The 21,125-nt window shown below is 33.2% G+C and overlaps 1 protein-coding gene across 1 annotated transcript; it reads right to left on the bottom strand.

Moving 5' to 3' along the window:
- Positions 1–2,611: 2,611 nt before the first annotated feature.
- Positions 2,612–20,501, bottom strand: LOC100797897 (UDP-glucose:glycoprotein glucosyltransferase). The gene is made up of 37 exons (XM_006585425.3): positions 20,191–20,501; positions 19,718–20,122; positions 19,463–19,616; positions 18,830–19,001; positions 18,205–18,278; positions 17,053–17,149; positions 16,828–16,940; positions 16,612–16,727; positions 15,554–15,611; positions 14,564–14,716; positions 14,371–14,469; positions 14,129–14,275; positions 13,954–14,022; positions 13,047–13,138; positions 12,737–12,899; positions 12,183–12,317; positions 12,008–12,107; positions 11,819–11,913; positions 11,568–11,680; positions 11,219–11,429; positions 10,877–10,945; positions 10,587–10,732; positions 9,579–9,680; positions 9,238–9,385; positions 8,413–8,469; positions 8,200–8,330; positions 7,411–7,499; positions 6,938–7,284; positions 6,724–6,813; positions 6,410–6,474; positions 5,380–5,482; positions 5,099–5,257; positions 4,804–4,944; positions 4,634–4,677; positions 4,432–4,546; positions 3,408–3,560; positions 2,612–3,302 (listed from the first exon to the last, which is right to left on the bottom strand). Exons 1-37 carry the CDS (start codon positions 20,385–20,387, stop codon positions 3,132–3,134), a joined length of 4,893 nt encoding a protein of 1,630 aa, XP_006585488.1. The 5' UTR covers positions 20,388–20,501; the 3' UTR covers positions 2,612–3,131.
- Positions 20,502–21,125: the final 624 nt, after the last annotated feature.

Below are 21,125 nucleotides of genomic sequence, written 5' to 3'. Positions count from 1 at the left end.
TCAAGGAACTTAATTGATTGAGCCAGTAGAAGAAAGAACCAATGTTGCACTTAATTGATTCATTTCTCCATATTGGCTGGCTACTTAATTATTATTGTTCATTGCTATTTTCACTATGAATGATTTAAATTTGAAACAAAAATAATGGCAATTGTGCCTTCTGAGCAACCAAACCACTTGTTAAAATCTTAGCACTAATGTTATGAACAAGATACGATAAAGGGTGGGTGGGGCATTTCCATTTTCATTTCCGGTTCATAATGTCAAAAGAGTACTCATTGCATACAACCATACCCTCCCCTGACAGACGTCCCCATTGCTAATTAGTGCATCATTCTTTTTTACTTCAATATTGAAATTTTGCTGAATATATATATTAGGGGTGTTTAAGCAGAAAGAAAGAAAAAGATAATTAGATATGTGACACCAACCACCAACTTTACATACAGTTGGAAAGGCCAAAAAGTCACATACAGTTGCTTGCTGCCCTATTTTCCTGAAAACCAAATTGGACCCCATTACTTTTCCAGATAAGAACTATTGGTTAAACTTGAACTGATGATTGGCACACTTAATGATAAAAACTAATTTAATTATATTGTCAAATAAACAACTGTTTATTCATGTATAGGATTCATTTTGTTTAAATTTATTTGTTAAGAAAATTGTTTTAATAAAATAAGTAATTTTCTGTTGTTTTTTTTTTTTTTGATGCGTTTATCTAAACTATTTCTGTTTAAAAAAAATAGTTGCTTGTTTTTTTTAAGAAGTAAATTCTATTTTTTTTAAATTTTTTTAAAAAATCTCTTATTTTAAAATTACATTCTTTTAAATTTGAGAAAATTGATCCTTAATTTTCTATAAAAAATGGTATAATTAACTATTACTTCTTCCATTTCATTATAATTGTCGTAATAATACATAAAGCAACAAAAATTAATAAATGGTTAAAAAAATAGTCATTTTTACAAAATTAACATAAACATCATTAATTCATTTTTATTTTTTGTTGCCCATATCATTAATATTTTAAGGAGTATAAGTGACAAAAAATAATTAATGTATTGAAAAATTAAAATATAATTATTTTGAAACAAATTTTTTCTTCATACACAATGATTATTATGGAACAAAAATTTTCATGTTACACGAAAATTATTTTGGATGAAAATTTTCAACTTAATTAGTTAGGGGACAGTTTCTTTAAATTATAAAAAATATTCTTTTAAAAATATTTTTTTAAGAAGCAAACAAGAAATTAGTTTGTTTAAACTATAAAAAAAACATTTTTTTAATAAATCACTTTTAAAAAAATAGAATTTGCTTCTTAGAGAAAATAATTTAGACAAACAAATAAAAAAAAAGTGTTTTCTTTATTAAAAAACATTTTAAAAAAATATAAGCTTAAACAAACAGGCTCAAAATTTACTTCTTAAAATAAGAAGAAAAAAGTTTAAACAAACACATTAAAAGGTATAAAACTGCTTTTATTTAAAAAAAAGCCGGCTGTAGCACTTTTTCTAATTCACTCTGGTTGTTATAGTTTTCAAAAATGATCTCTGCATTTCAATGCAAAGCCACATACATTTGATTACTTGGTCTATTTTGTTAAGTTGGATCCCTGTCACCTGGTCTCATTTTGTTTAGTTGGGTCCAAGTCACTTGGTCACATTGATCACTTTCTGTGGAACATGTGTGTTAGGGATTTCCACAAGGCTTTCAACAGTAACAACCATGGTCGCAGATTCATAAAATCTGAAAATGATTTATCGATGTTGTCCCCAAAAAGAAAAGAAAAAATCTAAGACTTTCGGAAGAACTGCAAATTCAAATCATAATCCTTCAACATACCCACATCAAGATTATGTTAGCTGCAACTATAAACAACAATCAGGGTGGCAAGTTATTAATAATTAATAATCTTATGATTTTGTTATCATCTACCCTCAAGACTAATGTCAATAAAACCGACAATATTGTCATCAGTAAAACATTTTGCAATAACCCTCATTCATGATGAAATATGCAACTGCCAAAGAAAATCCTTTGTAATTTGTCAAATGTTGCTGTTCAATTGGTTCGTAGCACGCATTACAACAGTAGCTCAAGACATTGTCCAGGATATCATGAATTTTAACACTTCGTCTACGCATAGTTTGACATCATTGAACTCAACTGAACGACAATCTCTTTTTGCCATCTGGAAATAACATGAAACCTGAACCAAACACTATAATTTAATCTTTCACAAATCAGCAACTAACATGGCAATCTCTACAAGTGAACGACCGATTCAAAATAAAACACCAATTCATCTCACAGGTTTTACAAAAGTGAAAAACATTTTTAAATCGATCTTAATGCTTAATCTAATAGTATGCTTGGATAACATGCAAGAAACAATTCTACCCCACAAAATCACGGTGATACCATGAAAAAATAAATACAAATATTTGTTGTTTTACCTTCACTGTGAAAAATGATTATTTCTCACCATGAAACTAATCCAAACATACTATAAATCTTCCAGACGAGATTTAGTTCTCCAAATTTATTATAAGGACAATTATAATAATTTATAAAGGGGTGAAATAGGGGAGGTAGCCGGAGGTCGTTGCAATGCACCACCCATTGCAAGGGAGAGATTAATAATCAGCAAATAAAGAGAATAATGTTACACTACAAGTCTATAGCGGTCTTATATTGGCCATTGCTAAATCCCAGTTTTCCCCTACTGTAAAGAAAATATTTATTGTTGATAAGAACGTAAAACAAAGGGCATTAATGGGGCAGGGGGTTGGAGGCATTGGTTGCGGCCTGCCGGTGTACCGGCTTAATCAGCATGGATAGGCAACCATGTTGGCTTTAATTGCGTTTATGTCAAGATTAAAAATTCACTAACATTTCTATCTAATCAAAATTTTCTTTATGATCCTTGAACTGGCCAACAGAGAAGGCAAATCTTCATTGCACTCCACTGTTGTTAATTGTGTTTGGTGGGAATGCAAATATATCAGCCAGGCAGTCCATGATCAGAAAGATATCATGATGCTATGCGGTGCCAAATTGCATCAAGGAACAGTTTTTTTTTTCAGGAACTTTGACTTGCACAAAACTTTTGTCTATCATGTTCACAACTCTGCCTTGGATTCCAAGTCCTCTTTCAATGCACCTTCGCTAGTCAAATCCTTTGATTGGTTAGGGGATTGCAAAGGTTCTAGATCATCACCTAAGATCCGTGCAGTGAATTTACTTGCCTCCAAATCAAGGTCTGGCCACTCTGATACTATTCGTCTTGCACCCTAAAGATCAAAGTGGAGGCAAGTTAAAAATATGTGTGAAGTGAAGGAGCTGCAAACATGTCAGCGATAATATGATGAGTTTACAAGAACAAAGAGACTTTTCACCTGAAGTTTGGGTTCTTTTGTCATGGGATTGTTGCACAGATCAATTGTTTTCGCCTTTGATTTTGTAGCATTACCACACCATGACTCACACCAAAGCCATTCTTGTGGCAGAGAGAAAATGGGAACAATATGCTGAGCATAATTAGGAAGATCCTGAACCATTGAATGCAAATTTCAGCTAAGGTCCGTCAAAAAACAAAAAAAAAAAAAAATGATATACACCAAGGGCAACAGGTGCTACATTAGAAGTAAATGAGTATGTGGTCGTCTCTATAAAATAACATGAAACCACATACAAGAAACCCATAACTTAATCAGTCAAAAAGGGCCAAAAAAATAATTTACACGAAAAGACCTATAGAAGCTATAATTTTGGTTTTCTTAAAATACACAAAAGGTATAGCATGCTAACATTTCTATAAAAAAAACAAATGTATGTTAGTTAAGCCTGCCTAAGAAATACAACACACTATAGAATAATCAAATTCACAAGGTCTACAAAAAAATTAACCAAACAGTCATTACCAAATATATAAACAAGGAGACCTGATGGTAAAAATGCCCAAAGTTTTCTTTACATGTTATTTTCTTTAATTGGGAGGGCTCCATATTTTTTTAAGAAAATCGCTACAGGGTTATACTATATGAATGAGAAGAATTTGGTTATATAACTAATGATAAGGCATCAGCATCTTTATTAAAAGTTAAACAGCTACTTTTGGACCCTCATTTAACAGCTAACGGTTTTACGATAGGTTTCTTTTCCAGCATGGTACTAGAGCTGCAGTGACTTTGGTTTAAAGATTGAACCTCACTGCCTTCAATCTTATAAAGTTTCAGTCAAAACTGAAGTAATATTTTTCAATATAAAAAAGCAATCATTTACTGTGCACTGAGATCTCACGTGTTGCTGCATGTTGTAGTTACAGAAACCATTGAACCATACTTAACCTTGTAAGTTTAAGCAATTTTTTCACAACTAAAAAAATGAACAAGAACTACTGCACTCACTCAAACCTCTAACCTGATCCAAGTTGGCTAGACTATTTGGATCCTTGCTAAGGGTTTCATAGAAAACTCTGAGATTATCTCCGGATGCAGTCTCTCGGAACTTCTTCAGGTCAACAACATACAAAGCACTGCAAGCAGAAATGGAAACAATAATCAGAGAACTGAATTAACTCCAACTTACTTTTGGCAAAAGAATCAAGAAAGTACTCACTAACCTAATATGGTATGGTTTTCCCCGCAAATGATCCTTCCAGAAACCCTATACCACAAGAATAAGGTCAACAAAGAAGTTAGTATTCTATGCTGCATCTATGCCAAGAATTCATGTACAATGACCAGAAATACAAATGATATAAATAAATTGAAGTTCAGCAGAGGCCTTTACTTGTCTCCAAAACCGATAGCCGTCCATCTCCCTATTGTTGTCACAAAATGGAGTATATGCCAGAGGTTTTCCTTTTATGTCCATGTCATAGAGTTCTCCCATGTCAGTCCTGACAATCTGATCAGCATCTACAAAAATGACCTGCAAACACAAATTTTTAAGTAAAAATTTTCTTTTCATTACCAGCATCCTTGTCAATGCCATGTGTGGTGCATGTGACACCATGACATTAAGAGTGCAGAAGAGAACAAAATAAAAGCATGGGATTTGATGCAGAAGAAGAAAATCATGATACCTTCTCCAAGGAAAGGGGAAAGATGACATCAAGGAATAAAATTTTATATGCCCAAATTATTCGCTGCTTTTCTTTCTGCTTATGCAACCATGTAGGCCATTTGTAGGTGATTAGTTCGCATTCAAAACCATATTCTTGAGCCATGTGAGGAATCAGATCCTGTTTGTTAAGACAACAAGCAAAATAGTTCGAGGAAGTTGAGCAAACTCATTATATTCCACTTTAAAGTTCCAATATACAAATGAATAAACATTGAGGCATATACTGTGTGGATGTATAACCTTAAAAGGAGGAGACAGGTAGTTCTTTATGAACCAGAATTTAACTGGACGGTGTGTATTCTTTAGAACACTTAGAATCATAATCTTTAGAAAGCGTTCATATCTGGCAAAAATACATCAACCAAAACAAAGTGAAGATTGCATTTGTGATGATAGAAACTAAATAACTCTAACAACAACAATAGCCACTAGGTGATAAATAACTATCAACATACAAAAAAAAGTATAGAATTTAAGTATAATGTAATATGCATTTAGAAGTGTACTTTTGCCTACATATTTGCTATCAGGTAAATCCATGAACACCCAACTTGTGTTTCATAAAATTTAGATAGGTTTAACCTCCCAAAATCCTTACATTCAAAGCATCTGAATATAATCATCATCCTAACTCCCTCTTTCATGTCACCAAATAGCAGTGCCTACAGTGAGTTTTATCTATTAAAAATATCAACTTAAGGCTCTAATTTCCCACTGACCTCCCTATTCTTCCTGGCATAGACCCTCCTAATGGGCTAATGCAGCCTCTAAGGGTGCATTTAGGCAAATAGTTTAGGCATTTATTCAATAAGCTTTTATCACGAGAGTTTATGCCATAAATTTGAACATGAAACTTATTCGAATAAGATAAAAAGAGCTTAGGGGAGTTTTCATTATACATAAAATAAAATAAACTTCACATAAACTCTTCCAAATTCCACCTATGTAAAACAAATAGATGAGGAAGAAGTAATTTCATGAAGGAGCAGAAAACAGGCAAAGTTTTTGCCACACATTAAATAGATGTCATGATACTTTTTGCTCAGCAATTTTTATTTTTATTTTTTGCCATGCCACATACATGTGACAGTTCCATCAATATCCCTATGAGATTTTAGATCAATGAAAATATTTCTTAACTTTCAAAATTCAAACGACGAGAAAGAGATGAAGAGTTTAAAAGTCAAAATCAAAACTGAAAAGAGACCAAAAGATAAGCCATAATTAAAAGCACAGTATAATATCAAGTCAATATAAGGGAATCACTTACAAGTGTCCAGAAGCAATTGAAAAGATATTAATCGTTTTTCCATGGCGTCCACCCCTTCCTTTCTCCTATTATGAAAAAAGGTTCAGTCAACTAAAACCACAGCTATCTCAAGCAAAGAATTACATAATTCAATTTCAAAGCATTGAAGCAGAAATACAACACAAATCAGATTAAACATTTTATAACACAATACCAGGTTCGATTATATGATGTGTTCTTGAGAATTTCGGAATCATATTTTCAAGGAAATCTAATAAGAGTAAATGAATCCATGCAAAAGGAACAGGATGAAGAAACAACGAAGAAAAACTCACTGGTGAATTGGTTTCAGCATTTTTAGGTTGTTCATTACTACTAATGAAACCAGAAGCCCATTTCAGTAAGTTAGAATTCCAGCTACTTTCCTACAAAAAATCAAAGAAATCTGTGAGGATTTGCACTTGTTTTGCATTTAAAGGATAATTTTTGCTTTCTTTTACTTTGACACAAATAATTTTCAAAAAACAACTTTCAAATCCAAGCACTCACTTTCTTCTTATCTTGTGGAGCATCATCATCAGAAATCAGCAATTTCTCATGTTCCTTTCCCTTTCTTTTCACTACATCCATATGAACTACTTTACCCCGTAAATCATTAATAATAATGAATTTTGATGATTGTTTAATCTGAATCCCATCAACGCCTTCCTTTAAAATATAGAGCTCAGAACTTCTACCAGGAGCAAGCTGCAAGAACCAAACCCCGGGAGAGACTTTCATTTGCCAATATCCAAGATTAGCCATCACAATGGTATCAACTAAATGGGGTGTAGTTTTGGTTCCAAGAATCAACTGAAGACCTCGAGGAGGATCATGATCTTTCTCAGAGCAATGACCTAATACATGAACAATTGAAAAGAACAACAATGGATTCTTAGAATGTATTATTTAACAATTAATGCTTTATGATGGTATCAAAAGGAATCACCAGCCTATTTATTTAAATAAAAATGCAATTTTACCTGTTAGGACAAGAGCTTCAAGTTCAAAAATTGCTTGCAATGTTCTTGTATCACCAAGGTTCTCAAGCAGAATGTTATCCAGGTCATGACTGCAACATGAGAAATCATAATAAATACTACAAAGAAATTTATAGTTCACAAAAGTAGCCATTGCACATACACATGCATAGAGAATACATTAAATTGATTGAACAAACCTACTCTGGAGGAAAGGCAAATTTACATCCACTTTCCTTCTTTGTTTCAGAAAGAACAAGATGAATGCTTTCTATTGACACAGAAATATGCAGCATTCATTTATACTTGAACTCACCAATTTAACTTGATTCAATGCTTTTGTTTTAAAGTCTGCACCTTATACTAGTTATGAAACCAACTCAAGTTTAGAATCTTTAGATGCAGAGCCCGTCTCTATTCTTCTTTGCAGTTTACATATCACATGCTTCTTTATTATCAAAGATAGGGGTGTTTTGAGGTAAAATATAATAGCATGTCTAGATTCTAGAATAGTTTAACATTGTAGTAATTAAAGAAGAGTGGGGTCAATGTGATTTACTTCAACACCTGTCCTTAAACCTTTTGTACTTCCACACAAGTAGACAGAAAAAAAGATGAATCAAGCAATCAGTAAATTAGCATACAGTCTTGTAGATATAGAATTATTCGTAAACCACCACCAAATAGATCAATCTTTTAGGGTACCAGTTTGAACCAACTAAAATCTTTAGCTGTTAAGTGGAGGCTTGTGAATGGTTTTATAGCCAACAAAATGTTAAGGATAATACATACACAGCAATAACAGGCTCAACAAGCCAAGGTTCGGGAACATCAAGATTCATGGTGAGAGTCTTAGACAATGGCATGTTAGCGAAAAATGCCTTTGGGCCGTTGATTGAAGAGTCAGCACTGCTAAAATCATCCTGCAAAATAATAAAAAAACTAAAGTACCCAAACCTCAAATCTTATCTGAAATTATCTCCAGGCTAAAAGTGTAATATATACCATTGATGGTACTACATATCTGTAGTAGTTCTTCAGAGGAAGATCAGCAAGGGAACTCTGCCATGAAATGAAAAACGGCATTGAAAATTGGCACAATACGTAGGCAGTAAACTAAAAGAAAATATAGCTAATAGTTGTAGCAAAAATGCCACATTTTTAGGTAATAAATCTCAGAGTCAAAGAATCTATAAAAGCCAAATGTAAAGCAATAAGAAGAGGTTTACAATACACGAGAACAGTATGATATATATTGATATATATATATATATATGAGACAAACAAGGTTTCCATTACAACAACTGTGAATGAGAGGGTAAGATGTATGCAGTCTTATCCCCATGATTGGAAATCAAGAAAAAATATTACTCATTTTAAATTATATTTTCCAAATTCCATATAATAAAATAGGGTGTTAAAGTTACAAGCTAATAAATTACCAATGTAGTAGAATGAATGAGCTATTTCTGCAAGCTTATATAGACAGAAGTGCAAAAGGAGTAAGCAAAATAAAAAATACCAGTTCAGATAGAAGTAGCAATGCAAAGGCCAACTGAAAAAGGGCACAAACATACAGCGTAATAATAGATGGCTTTGGACCTTAGTAGAGCCAGATTTAAGGGGAGTTCACAGCTTACTCACAAGACCAACAATACTTTGGCTTTTGTTTTCTCAAATTCCAGGTGAAAGAGACAACAGTTACAATTCTCTTTTTATCTTATTTTTATTCAAAACACACAAGACTATTAAAGAAGGAATAGCTGCATAACAGAAAACTGGAATGTTTAAAAAATAAAAGTGTAAATAGAAATATAGACATCAACCAACCAATGGATTCAGAACAATCCTCATGCTGGGTTGAATGTATTTCCACAAAACTCGAAGAATTCCAGACAACTTCTGACTGGTTGGACTTAAAGGATCGAGACAAGCATCAATGTGAATGCTAGAATTTTCATTATGTAGAATAATAGCACTGCAAAAAACAATGGTATTAATTTTTAATATATATATATATATATATATGTATAATTATACAGTTAAAACTTAATTCAGCAATCTATACATGAATAAACCTTAAGAAAATAAATTCAAGCACAATTCATGCCTTTACTCTTCTACTTTTCATTCTATTTTAAATTGAGTATACAGTAACTAACCAATATTACCTATGTTGATCATTCAACATCTCAAAACGAGCACTTTCAGAACTTCGCTCTCTCGTAGCCATTGAAGATGATACAGTCATGACAATATCACTAATGAATTTGCTACAAAAAAAGCATAAGGGAAGATTAAAGAACTGTCAAATTTTCTGAAAACATAAAGATTGGACAACTATAAATTAACATTTGCAAATTCTATCCATCAATGGCTGAAAAAGAAAAACACATAATAAATGCTTCAAGCATTTTATATGGATTTCTTAAAACAATTAAACAAACTCTTAGCATGAACAAGTTTTAACGTCAAGCATAACATCTAACTAAGGACTGCAAAAAACAGAGACTAAAAGACCACAGACTACGAACAGCCAATCAAAGTGTTGTTAAACTTGCACTCGTTCTAAACTATCATTTCTCTCTTAATGCTAGGAATCACATTATGTTTGTCTTTAACTTGTATGTAAAATATTGCCCAGAAGACCACATAAGTGGAATATGCTCATGCAGCCCCCAGAAAGCATAGAGAAAATAACTGGTGTAATCCACATAGTCATATATGCTTAGACCCTGTTTAGATAAACTTTTCAATAAGAACTTCTAAGAGAAAAAAATAAGAAGGGAAATGACTTGAGCTTCTCCCATAAGCTAAAATTAGCTTATGTACAAGTTAAAATCAGATTTTGGATAAGTTTTTTTTTTTTTTATCAGCAGATTTTGGATAAGTTAAATGAGAGAGCTTCTACAAATTAGCTTTTGCAAAAGCTAATTTGAGCTAATGGGAGAAGCTTAATTCATTTTTTTTCTTATTTATTTCTCCCATAATGATATACATTTATACGAGAAGAAAATAAGAAGGTAAAATGAATAGAGTGTCTCCCTAAGCTAAAATCAACTTATGCACTTCTCATACCAAGCAAAATTGAAAATTTGTAATGAGAAGATGATAGATGTAACACAAAGCAATAACCACAGAATACCAATCAAAAACACTTAGAGCAAAGATCAAGAAACCTTGTCAGCATGTCAGGGTCAACATCCTGCCATTTTACTTCTTCAATAATTTCCAAAATGTGCTTTGTCCTCTGCTTAAACTCTATTGATTCAAGAAGAAGCAGATCAGGGCTCAAAAATGTGCTTTCATCAATAGGATAGGTTACCTATAAAACATAAATGCTAAGGTTAATCCAGGAGGACAGACAGATCCTATCATTGATGAAAAGCTAATCAAATTTGAATATCACACAATGACATAACAGAAACCAAGTTCACTATGAAATAATCAGAAACCAAGACAATCTTACCCTTCCATTAGTGAAGACAGCATTAGCACTAGATTCAGACCCAAGTACCCTATGAAAAAAGTTCTCAACCTGAAAGCAAAAAACATCATTAATACAAGCTTTCATGATTACCGAAGAACAAAAGTCAGTGAAAGGCTCTGAGATTGAGACTAGAACAGTGCATAACTCCACAAAATATATACATGAAGGGGAGAAACAAGCGGAGAAAGCAAGAGAAGCAAAGAACAAATTCTAAAAGGTACTACGATCAAATAAAAACAAGGTCAGATGTGAGGAGGAGCATTGATCGGTCAGATGTGCACCAAACTTTAATTGTTTAAATGGCTAAGTAACCAGAAGTACCTTGCTCAAATGCCTTCTCACTTCATCCGCAGAAAATTCTGGGAGGGCAGATCTATAGCCATCAGATGGTAACCCATTAGCCTCAGCAAGCTCACAGACCTTATCAATAAATGCTTGGATGCTGTCAGCTTCCACAGCTGATGAAAGCAAGTATTTCTGCTGATAGAGTGAGCACAACTGTTCCAAGAAGTCTAACACGTTCTTCTTATGGCTGTATAAAACCATGCATTCACACAATTGATATAAAACCATAGCATAGCTTCGAAAAGAAATTTGCAAAACTACAGAATTAAATACTAATAAATCAATCAATTAAAAGTCAACTAATTCCACAATTAAAAAAACAAACCTATATGAAGATGAAGTGATTTCAAAAACCTTCACAAAAAGGAGGCTAAATGAATCTGTACTCTGATTGGCACTAAACAGAAAACCTATGCGAGCTTCTTTGGACCCTTCTCTCTGTAGCATAATGAGAAAATAAAATAAAATGATGTGCAGATTCAGAAGTACTGAATAGGTAGGTCAACTCTTGATAGGCATTAGGAGAAAAAAAGCTAAAAGGAAGAATGTTAAACAGAATTGCAAATCAATATTAACCAGGTAATTTAAGCCTTGGCGAAGCAAATGCAAGCCACTCCCTGAAGTGATGTCAACAGCAAGAAGATGTGTCACAGGCTTCAAATCATCCATTGCTGGGTTGCATAAAAACAATCCACATGTTAAGACCAAAAAAAAACCAGAATGTAAGAATGAACCTACTGATTTCTAACATGTTCAACGACTTACTTCCAGGAGAATGCAAGTAGTCAATATCATTCAGTATAGATGCCTCTCCAAAAATAAACTTAGACAGAGATATGAACCTTGGTTTATTATCAGAAATAATCTACACCAAATAGAAGTTGGTTAGTGCAATGTCATTATACAAGTTTCCAAGTTGCAAATGATTAAAATACCATACCCGAGGATTATAACGTTGAATGCCAGCTTCTGACAGGAACTTATCTAATACATCAGTGTGAGATTTTATTTGTCCAAAATATACTTGTTCCTGTATTCTTTGAGTCTCATCATTCAAGGCATTTAGTAAAGCCTCCTGGTAAAATCAATTGTAAATATACAAGTGGCAGAAAAGCTTATTTTATTAACACTATCATGACAACACATTAATTATTTAACTATAGTTAATAATGAATACTGAATACTTGAAACTAAGGTTGAACACAAAGTAGACCTGAAGTTAAACAACACATGAAGCACACTACTAAAATAGATCTGGATCCTTCGTAGTGAAGGGTGCACATTATAGAGTAATGTGAAACTGGTTAACTGTTACAATATTAAGAAATAATATATTTTAAAAAAAAAACATTTCCAATCAAAGAAAGTATAAAATATTGCAAATGGAGGAATTCCCTGGTTACTAAAGGAAAAAAAATGGAACTGCACAAAGATTAAAAAATAGTTGCTTTAGAAATAAGATCAGGTAGAGGAAAACATTCAAAAAGTCATTACCTCAGTTGGATCAATAACAAGTCCGTTCATCAACAGAGAACAATGAATCTTAGACAAACCAAGCTTAAATACGAGCATGGAGCTTTCTTGTGACAACTCCTTCAACTCTGGCTCCTTTTGCAGCTTTAATAGTATCTCTTGAGGTGGGGATTTTACCTTTGGCCTAAAGAAGAATAGTGAGAATATTTAATCCATGTCTATAAATAATACAGATATAAACACAAAATGTTACCAAAAACAAGAGTAAAAGTGCCATATTAGAGAAATGTCAGAAGCACGCTAGTCAACAGAAAAGTCCAGCAAAACTCACAATATAGTTTCCACAAATGCCCCTTCAACATGGTGCAGTTCAAGATGAGCATCATCTATATGATCATCTGATTCAATGCGTAATTTGTTAACCTACAAGACATGTACAATAATGTCAAAATGTGTTGACAAAAAGCTTATCTATGATGCAGTCATGTCATATTATCCATATTACAAAAAGATTGTTAAACTGGAACCTTATAGACAAAATAGGTGCACATATTATATGAAAGCATTAGGATTACCTTTGTTTCTAAGTTAATGGGGAAAGGGTGAAACCACTTACGAGGCTGTGAAATATTTGGACACAAGGTCCATGACCTCTAGACTATAAATCCTTGAATTCTCTAGTGATTATATAGAAGAAAAAATAAATATACAGCCATAGACAAGGAAACAAAAAAAGCAGTGTGAATCACGAGGGTGGCAATTTGAAGTTTTGGATCAAATCAGAAACTTGACAGATTCAAAGTCTGAACACGAGGGTGGCAATTTGAAGTTTTGGATCAAATCAGAAACTTGACAGATTCAAAGTCTGAACTTAGACTGGTATTGCAAGATTGACAGAATAATATGCATGTTCAACAGCTGCTGCATATTGTAGTAGTATATAAGGTGACTAGCTTGGTTCTTATCAGACTGAAATAAGTCTGGCTATCGGAACCAGCTGCCTACCTAAACTCATCTTGTAACTTTAGTACCACTGGTACTCACATATATATATAATTACTTTTGCTGAGCGAAAAAAAAAAAAACTTCTTTCAGTTTTCTCCACACATATATACTTCTGGATTTCAGTCATCTTAATAGTGTATATAAATATTTTTAATGAAAATAAAAACAGTGGTAAAAAATGTCATAGAAACAGTGTACAGAAGATAACTAATACTGAAGAAAAAAATCCATACATTGCTCAAAAACTCAAAAGCCAATTGAATGCCGTGGTTTCCCTTGATATAACTGAAGAGACGTATAATCTGAAAAGTGGAACAGCAAAAACAGTGTATCATAAACTTGCCAGTAAAATTTCCTCAAAAATATGTTTGTGTATACTTCTGATTTCTGAACATAGGTGAATATTACCATATCGGATATATCCTCCTCAAATTTATCTCCATCCTCTTTGGCAGAATGATTCTCTAACCGCGTGATGGATTTTGAAGAATACAGCACAATCCCAAATCTCACAGGAAAATTATTCTCATACAATGATATGATCGTATCAATGGACTGCAAGGTTCCAAATATGAGGGATTTCACTGGGAAATACTTACAAAGTTACAAAGAACAATGTGAAATTGTTAAGCTTGAGGAAATAAACTTGCCTCAAGACCACAAATGGTTGCTGGGTCAAGAACAAAAACAGCATGGAAAAGATTTTTACGGATGTGACGTAGCTGACCAGGGAAGACCGGCATCAAGATCTAAAAAAAGAAAAGATTATGTTCCGATGAAAATTTACAGGAAGGATACTTTGAAAATAATAACGTTGTCTAGTTTTAAAATCAAGTAGTTAACCTCGTTTAAATTGCTCCTCCACCTTTTGTACTTGGCATCTTCTTCCAAGTTGTTAAGATAATGTACATGAGTAGTGCGAAAATCAACGCGAAACATACTGGACTCTGAAGGAGGTGAAGTTGACAGCAATTTTCGCACAGTGCTATGAGGTATCTGCAATTACTGGGATCACTATTACAATCTAAATACATGGCAAAACATCAATCAAGAGCAAAATATCTATGTCAATTTTTCACAACAGATACACACAAGTGAGTTTTAAAGAGAAATGGAAGGATACAAATCGGTAACCATTACTGTTCCAACAGCCAATTTGTTCCACCAAAGCAATATCATTAACTACTTCACTTTTTCCTCATTTTACAACATTTTTTTCCCAACTCTTATTAGGTGGCTATTACTGATTACATCAAATGACATGGTATTCCGATGAGACCCCGAGAACCAAGATCACTAAGGTATATGTGAGGAGGGGCAAGAGATGTGATGCACCAGACCATGCCCAAGAGAGAGAAAAATAAGGAAGTTACTCCACTTAGTAACAAACTACCTAGTTGGCACCAGAGGGGAGGGATGTGTGAGTCTGTTGTATGGGAGGTTATAAGCCTAGAAGGGGGATTAGTGAGACGGACTGGAATTATTTGGGGTTTGGGAGAGGCTAGGCTGCCTAGGCACTGTTGAATTTCCTAGAGACATTTAAATTTTCTTCATGTTCTCTTTTGTATACAGTCTCATACCCAGGGCCTGATATCAGTTAATATAATATAGTTCCATTCAGTTTTCATTATCTCTTCTCTGGTACCTGGCCTATCATATTTTTTTGTTATTATATCATTTATAATTATAACTATACAGACTCACTCGCATTCAAGTATTAGAATACAGCAGAAAAAAATTCACATGTCCATTAATATTAGGTCCATAAAGAAGTTAGCTAGAAATTAATCCAATGCTAAAAATAAACCAAAATTAAGATTAAATGGCATTCACCTTCAATTTTGAGAACTGATCAGCCAACAACAGATCCTGATGAACCAAGTCAATCAACCTAATCAAAGATAACAAGAATAGAATATCAGAAGTTTTAAATTTTTAATTTGACTTTAAGGCATCCAGTGTCTTATGCTGCTCATGCATTGTTTTTGAAACCAACATAATGTAACATTTTATTAGGCTCAAATTATTTAAAGAAATTAATCCTATGTTGAAATGTTTTCACTTTAGGAACTTATATTTTGAGTTTATGTATGATTTGGTCATTTATTTAGTTTGATCATGTTTATTACCAGTGTACTATCACATTTTATTATTATGGTTTCATACTTTACTTTATTTTGGAGTTGAAATATTGAATTATTGTTGTATTAAGAGTATTATGTTATATGTTATTACAGTTTTTAACATTATTTTTTTATAATTTATATTAGGTAAATTCTTATTCTTATGAATTTATAATTGAAATCTAAAGAAGCTACACAAGTTTGCGTAGACTCTCAAGTTTGCCAACCTTGGTAAGAATTCATGCTAAATATTAATCTAGATGCCCCAGCAATGCAAAATAATCACAATCCAATAGCCATAACCACAAGCTCACAACTTCCTTTGGAAAATCTGTGTGTCTATTAAACAATTGGGCCCACAAAACCGCAACCAAATAATGGCTACCAAATGTTTGCTTGCTTAGAACCCAAAAATAATTCTTTAAAATAATAATTAGCTGAAAAAAGCATATACAAGTGTAGGTAACCCAATAACTAGGTATCTAAAATGAGAAATTCCATCAGATAACTTAGCTACCTTAAATAGGGTCAAACAGAATAAACACAAAGTGAAGTATAAATGGACCTTGATCTAAATCTTCCAACCTTTATTGTTCATAACAAAAAACCATCAGGATGCAATAGCAATTTCTTCATATGAATATACAGTGGAGAAACAATAACCTCAGGCTATAACACAGATGCAAACATGAAATACCAAGGACAAAGAATATCTCGCCATTATAATATAAATGATAAATGATATCAGCAGGAGAAAAAAAATATTACAGGTAAAGGTCAATATCTTCCACATTGACTAAAGCACCATTGATAGCCATTAAAGACTTGCCAGGTGGGATCATCCGCTGGTTTGCCATTATTTCATCTTGAACAGAATCATCAAGCTGTTGCACAGCACGTCGCAGTTCCATTAGAACAACAAACAATTACTTGGGAGTAAACTGTCTTATGTTAGCATCCAATGAAAGTAACAAAGTTATTTACCTTCATGCGAGACAAAGAAGAAACTATGTTAGGGAAATTTTGATTGATATCATGCATTGACTGTAGAGGATCAGAGGCACGGACTATTCTCTGTACAGTTTGATGCCCTAGATCTGTTATATTAAAATATATATTACAGCACAGTTCATTAAACCCTACTAAACTGAATAAATTATCAATCAATTCCAATAATCACAAAAAGAAAATATTCCAATACAGCAATACCCTTTAATTCCCAAACATCAAGTGTATCTGATACAGTTGATGACAATAGATAATCCCTGAAAGTCATGATCTCAGATGCTAACTCGGGTTTACGCTCCTGCACATAAACACAAACAGTTAAATACATATGTACAAACAACAAAATTTTAAATATGAATGTCAATTTATTGATATCGAACAGATAGAGTAGAAAATGCCATCACTCAAAAAAAAAAGATAACATTATGCAAACCGAATAAGAAAGCATGAAAAATATATTATAATAATTGAGAGGAACCTGCAATTATGATGTCTTGAACTCAACATAGCATTCATAACATGAATGGTTAGAGCATATTAGCATGTATGAGCAAATTATCAATTCAAGATAAACAATTTCAAGTCTCAACTTCGAGGTGAATTGTGGCCACCATGGTTTCATAATCAAAATAAACTAGCAGAAGGCCTTTTTCCCAATTTATTCTCCAATCTCCAGTGTGATGCAGTTGTCATGTTTTCCTGTATATTCTGGTTATGTTTCTATTTTTTATCTTCTTTTATTAATTTCTCATTTTGGCTACAATGTAAACATCTAATATACTGGTGGTTTTCCTTTGACACTTTCAACAACAACAATTATGACAAAAGCCTTATCTCAATAGATGAGGTCCGTTATATGGATCACTTGACACCACTGACCAAATCCTCATAAATATTGTTCACCATGAGATCCCTCTTAACAACTTTCTCCAATGTCCTTCTTGGTCTCTCTTTCCCCCTTTTTATAGGGCTAAACCTTGCAATCTACTCTTTCTACTGGTACTTCCTCAATTGATGTCACACCAATATCTCCTTAAACAATTTTTTTGTCATTGAAAGTTGACACTTTTTAACAACCAATACAAATTGTCATTTATTCCTAATAAACAAAAGCATATAGAAGTTAAAGTCACTTCTCAGGCTAACGTTTGTCAAACTATGCATATATCAATCATAAAAAAGGCTAAAGTGTATGTTACTGTTACATGATAGAAATTTGGCACCCGAAGACACCTCTTTCTAATTTAATTTGATACAAATAGCAGAACTAGTGACAGTGCCTAAAAATATTAATTTTCCTCTTACACGTGTGTGATGAAAAACAAATATAGGTGAGAATTGAGATGTACAAACCAGAATTTTAGAGAATATGAATCCTCTGACTTCTTGGCTAAGATCTTCAGTGCGGGGATCCTCCAAAGTCACACCTGCAACCAACAACAGCATTAATAAATAATAAGGGAATTAAAAAAAACCCTTGAACATTTTATTTTGATGAATAATGCATTAAAAAGACCAATGAATTTGTTAGGAAATACTTCTTTCGATTATCTGTTTCCAAATCAATAATCAAAATTCATAGGACTATCAACTTGAAAGGTCAAAGCCAAAACAACAAGAGAATACATTGAGAATTAGGACTTGTTAACCTACAAAATGAACCAAAATTACATGAAAAGGAAAGTAAGGCAGGAGTAAGAGAAGTTTCATGAAGGGGATTAAGCAAAAAAATTATCAAGCTATAGAAAATGCAAACATTGAGATGATACACAGAAATTAAAGGAAAGAATAAATACTGTCTAGTTTCTATAATAATATAACACTACTAACATTATGAGCCAAGTTAAAAAAAATGAAAAGGAGAATAAAGCAATTACAATTCATCATGACCTACTTTCGAAAACAAAATTGCTTCTACATTCAAAATATAAAACCTTAAGGAGTAATCTGCACTCTACAGCATGCCAATTGTTCCAACCTTTTTTAATTGCACTGTCATCCATGGCCTTATATTCCATGTTCTTAAAAGCAAGTTCCACACCATAACCACCCAAGTTTACTGAGTCGCTTGCACCAACAGAGCCACAGTGGCCAAAATTTGTTTCACATCCAGCTGGCAACACCGGTCTCAATACGTAATTAACTTTTCCCTGAAAACATTTGGACAGCATGTCAATATTTGCAAGGCAACTGTATAGAATCATTAAAAGATTGTTTTGGGGATAATTCCAACAAAGTATGTCTTAATAAAAAAAAACATTTACCACAGAGGAATCATAAGCAATAACAGCTGTTATCGACGCCAATTTAAGACAGTTGGTAATTATAAATTTGTAACTGTCTTCTTCTCTTCATGTTGATGTTTTCTTTTGTCAGAAAATAAATAACAATAGGTGTGGCTATTTTCCCTTCGTTTTAAATTATTCCAATCGAAATTCTCCCATTTTGTATTTTCTAATCTTAAGGTTAAGTATATAGATACATTATGCATCCTTTTTTGTACAATAGTAAGCAACAAATTTGTAAATACACTACAACTTGCTTCTTATAATTAGGGCCGGAGGTAGTATAATATTTCCTAAACAGCATAAACAGAAAGCAAAGAAAGGACCTGTTTGGCAGCTTCAGCCAGTGCAGCATGAAAGTCTTTAAAGCAACCGGTCCCAAGTGCGCCATAAAGTATAGCAACTGGACCTCCAGCACTCGAATCAAAATGAACATGATCAAAATCAAACAGTTGCGGTCTCTGAGACGAATCACCCACCCTAACGACGTTGGAGCGCAATGCAGCATAGTGTTAATTAAGAATCAAGTTTGGAAAAAAAAAAGAAAGAAAGAAAGAAAAAAGCAGTAGCAAAGTACTGACGGAGTTTGAGTTTGAAGCCATGAGAGCAGTTGGGAGACATCGAAAAACAAGTTTTGGGAAGTGTGAACCCAACAACACTTCCCTCCGGGGCTTTTGAGGCTTATCCCAAGACGCAAGGGATCTAATTTGGTGATTTCAGCATGAGCACGAGCATCTTGGAGAGGGAAAGACGCAAGAGAATCGTGAGCTAGCTGGCGGTAAAGCACGAGAGCAGGGGAAGCTGATCTGAGAATAAGAGAGAACTCGAACAAGGACGCTAAGGGTTGTCTCAAAAGAGGACGAGCGTGATGTAGAATTTCGATGACGCAAGCTTTTGCGGAATGAGATTGATCGTCGGCAGCAGCATTGAGCCAAATGTCGATGAAGTCCCAGAAAAGGCGAGGGTCTTCTTTAGATAACAACTCACTGCGAATGAATGAAATGCTGTTGATAATGAAAAACAAATGAAATTGAAGGGAAGGAAGGAGGCGTACCCAGCTTCTAGAAGGAGAGGAGTACCGGACCACTTAGCGCCAAGGGAAGCTTGGACATTTTTGGGCCTCGGAGTCTCAGACGAAGCAATTCCAGTTCCAATTCCAAGGATGAGGAAAAGGATCAAAACTAAACATGCAGATCTATAACCCATTACATACACACGCACCCGCTCACTCAACTCAATCAGATCACCCATGTTCGCTTCGGAGAACAACGCTCTCACTCTCTCTCTCTCTGAGTCAATAACCCAAATCCCACTTTGTTATGTTTTTATCACTCTTCTGTTCTCCTCTGGTCTTTTCTTCACATTCACAAGGGTTTTCATTTTCATCTTTTTTTTTTCCCCACTAGACCATATTTCAATTCATAAATAAATGTTAATTATAATTCATAAAATATAATTAGCATTTAATAAATCAATATTAAGAACATTTAGTTGAGAGTGAAAGTACAAAATCTCGATCTTCAAATTGTAAATTACAATTATAGTTATAAGGTTTAAATTTTTTAATTCTAGTAAAATTTATTTGCTTTATTTTTTTCTTTCAAGTGGATGAGATAACGTTTGTTTCATTATTTGAAGTATTTTTTTATTATTTAAAATGTTTTAAGAATGATAAACTAAAACAAATATATTTTACGAGGATTAAAATAAAAAAAATGTTAAATTAGAGGGATAAAATATTTAACCATAATTATAATTATATAATATAAGAAAGGATTAAGTAGTCCACTTTTGTTTTTTATAATTTTTCAATTTTGGACTCCACGTTTTTTAAATTTAATAATTTTGATCCACCATAGATTTAGTGAAAGTCTCCTTGGTATTTAGCTTCCTAATAGGTATAATTTTATCTTATCCTGAAGCAAGAAAAGTGTTTAGACATAATATACGAATATAAAGAGGAAAACAAAAAGAAGAAAGGGAGACTAG

The sequence above is a fragment of the Glycine max genome, chromosome 8 (assembly GCF_000004515.6).
Source record: "Glycine max cultivar Williams 82 chromosome 8, Glycine_max_v4.0, whole genome shotgun sequence".
Taxonomy (NCBI): domain Eukaryota; kingdom Viridiplantae; phylum Streptophyta; class Magnoliopsida; order Fabales; family Fabaceae; genus Glycine; species Glycine max.
Note: the sequence above shows the minus strand (reverse complement) of the source record. Positions and strands in the feature narration are given on the sequence as shown.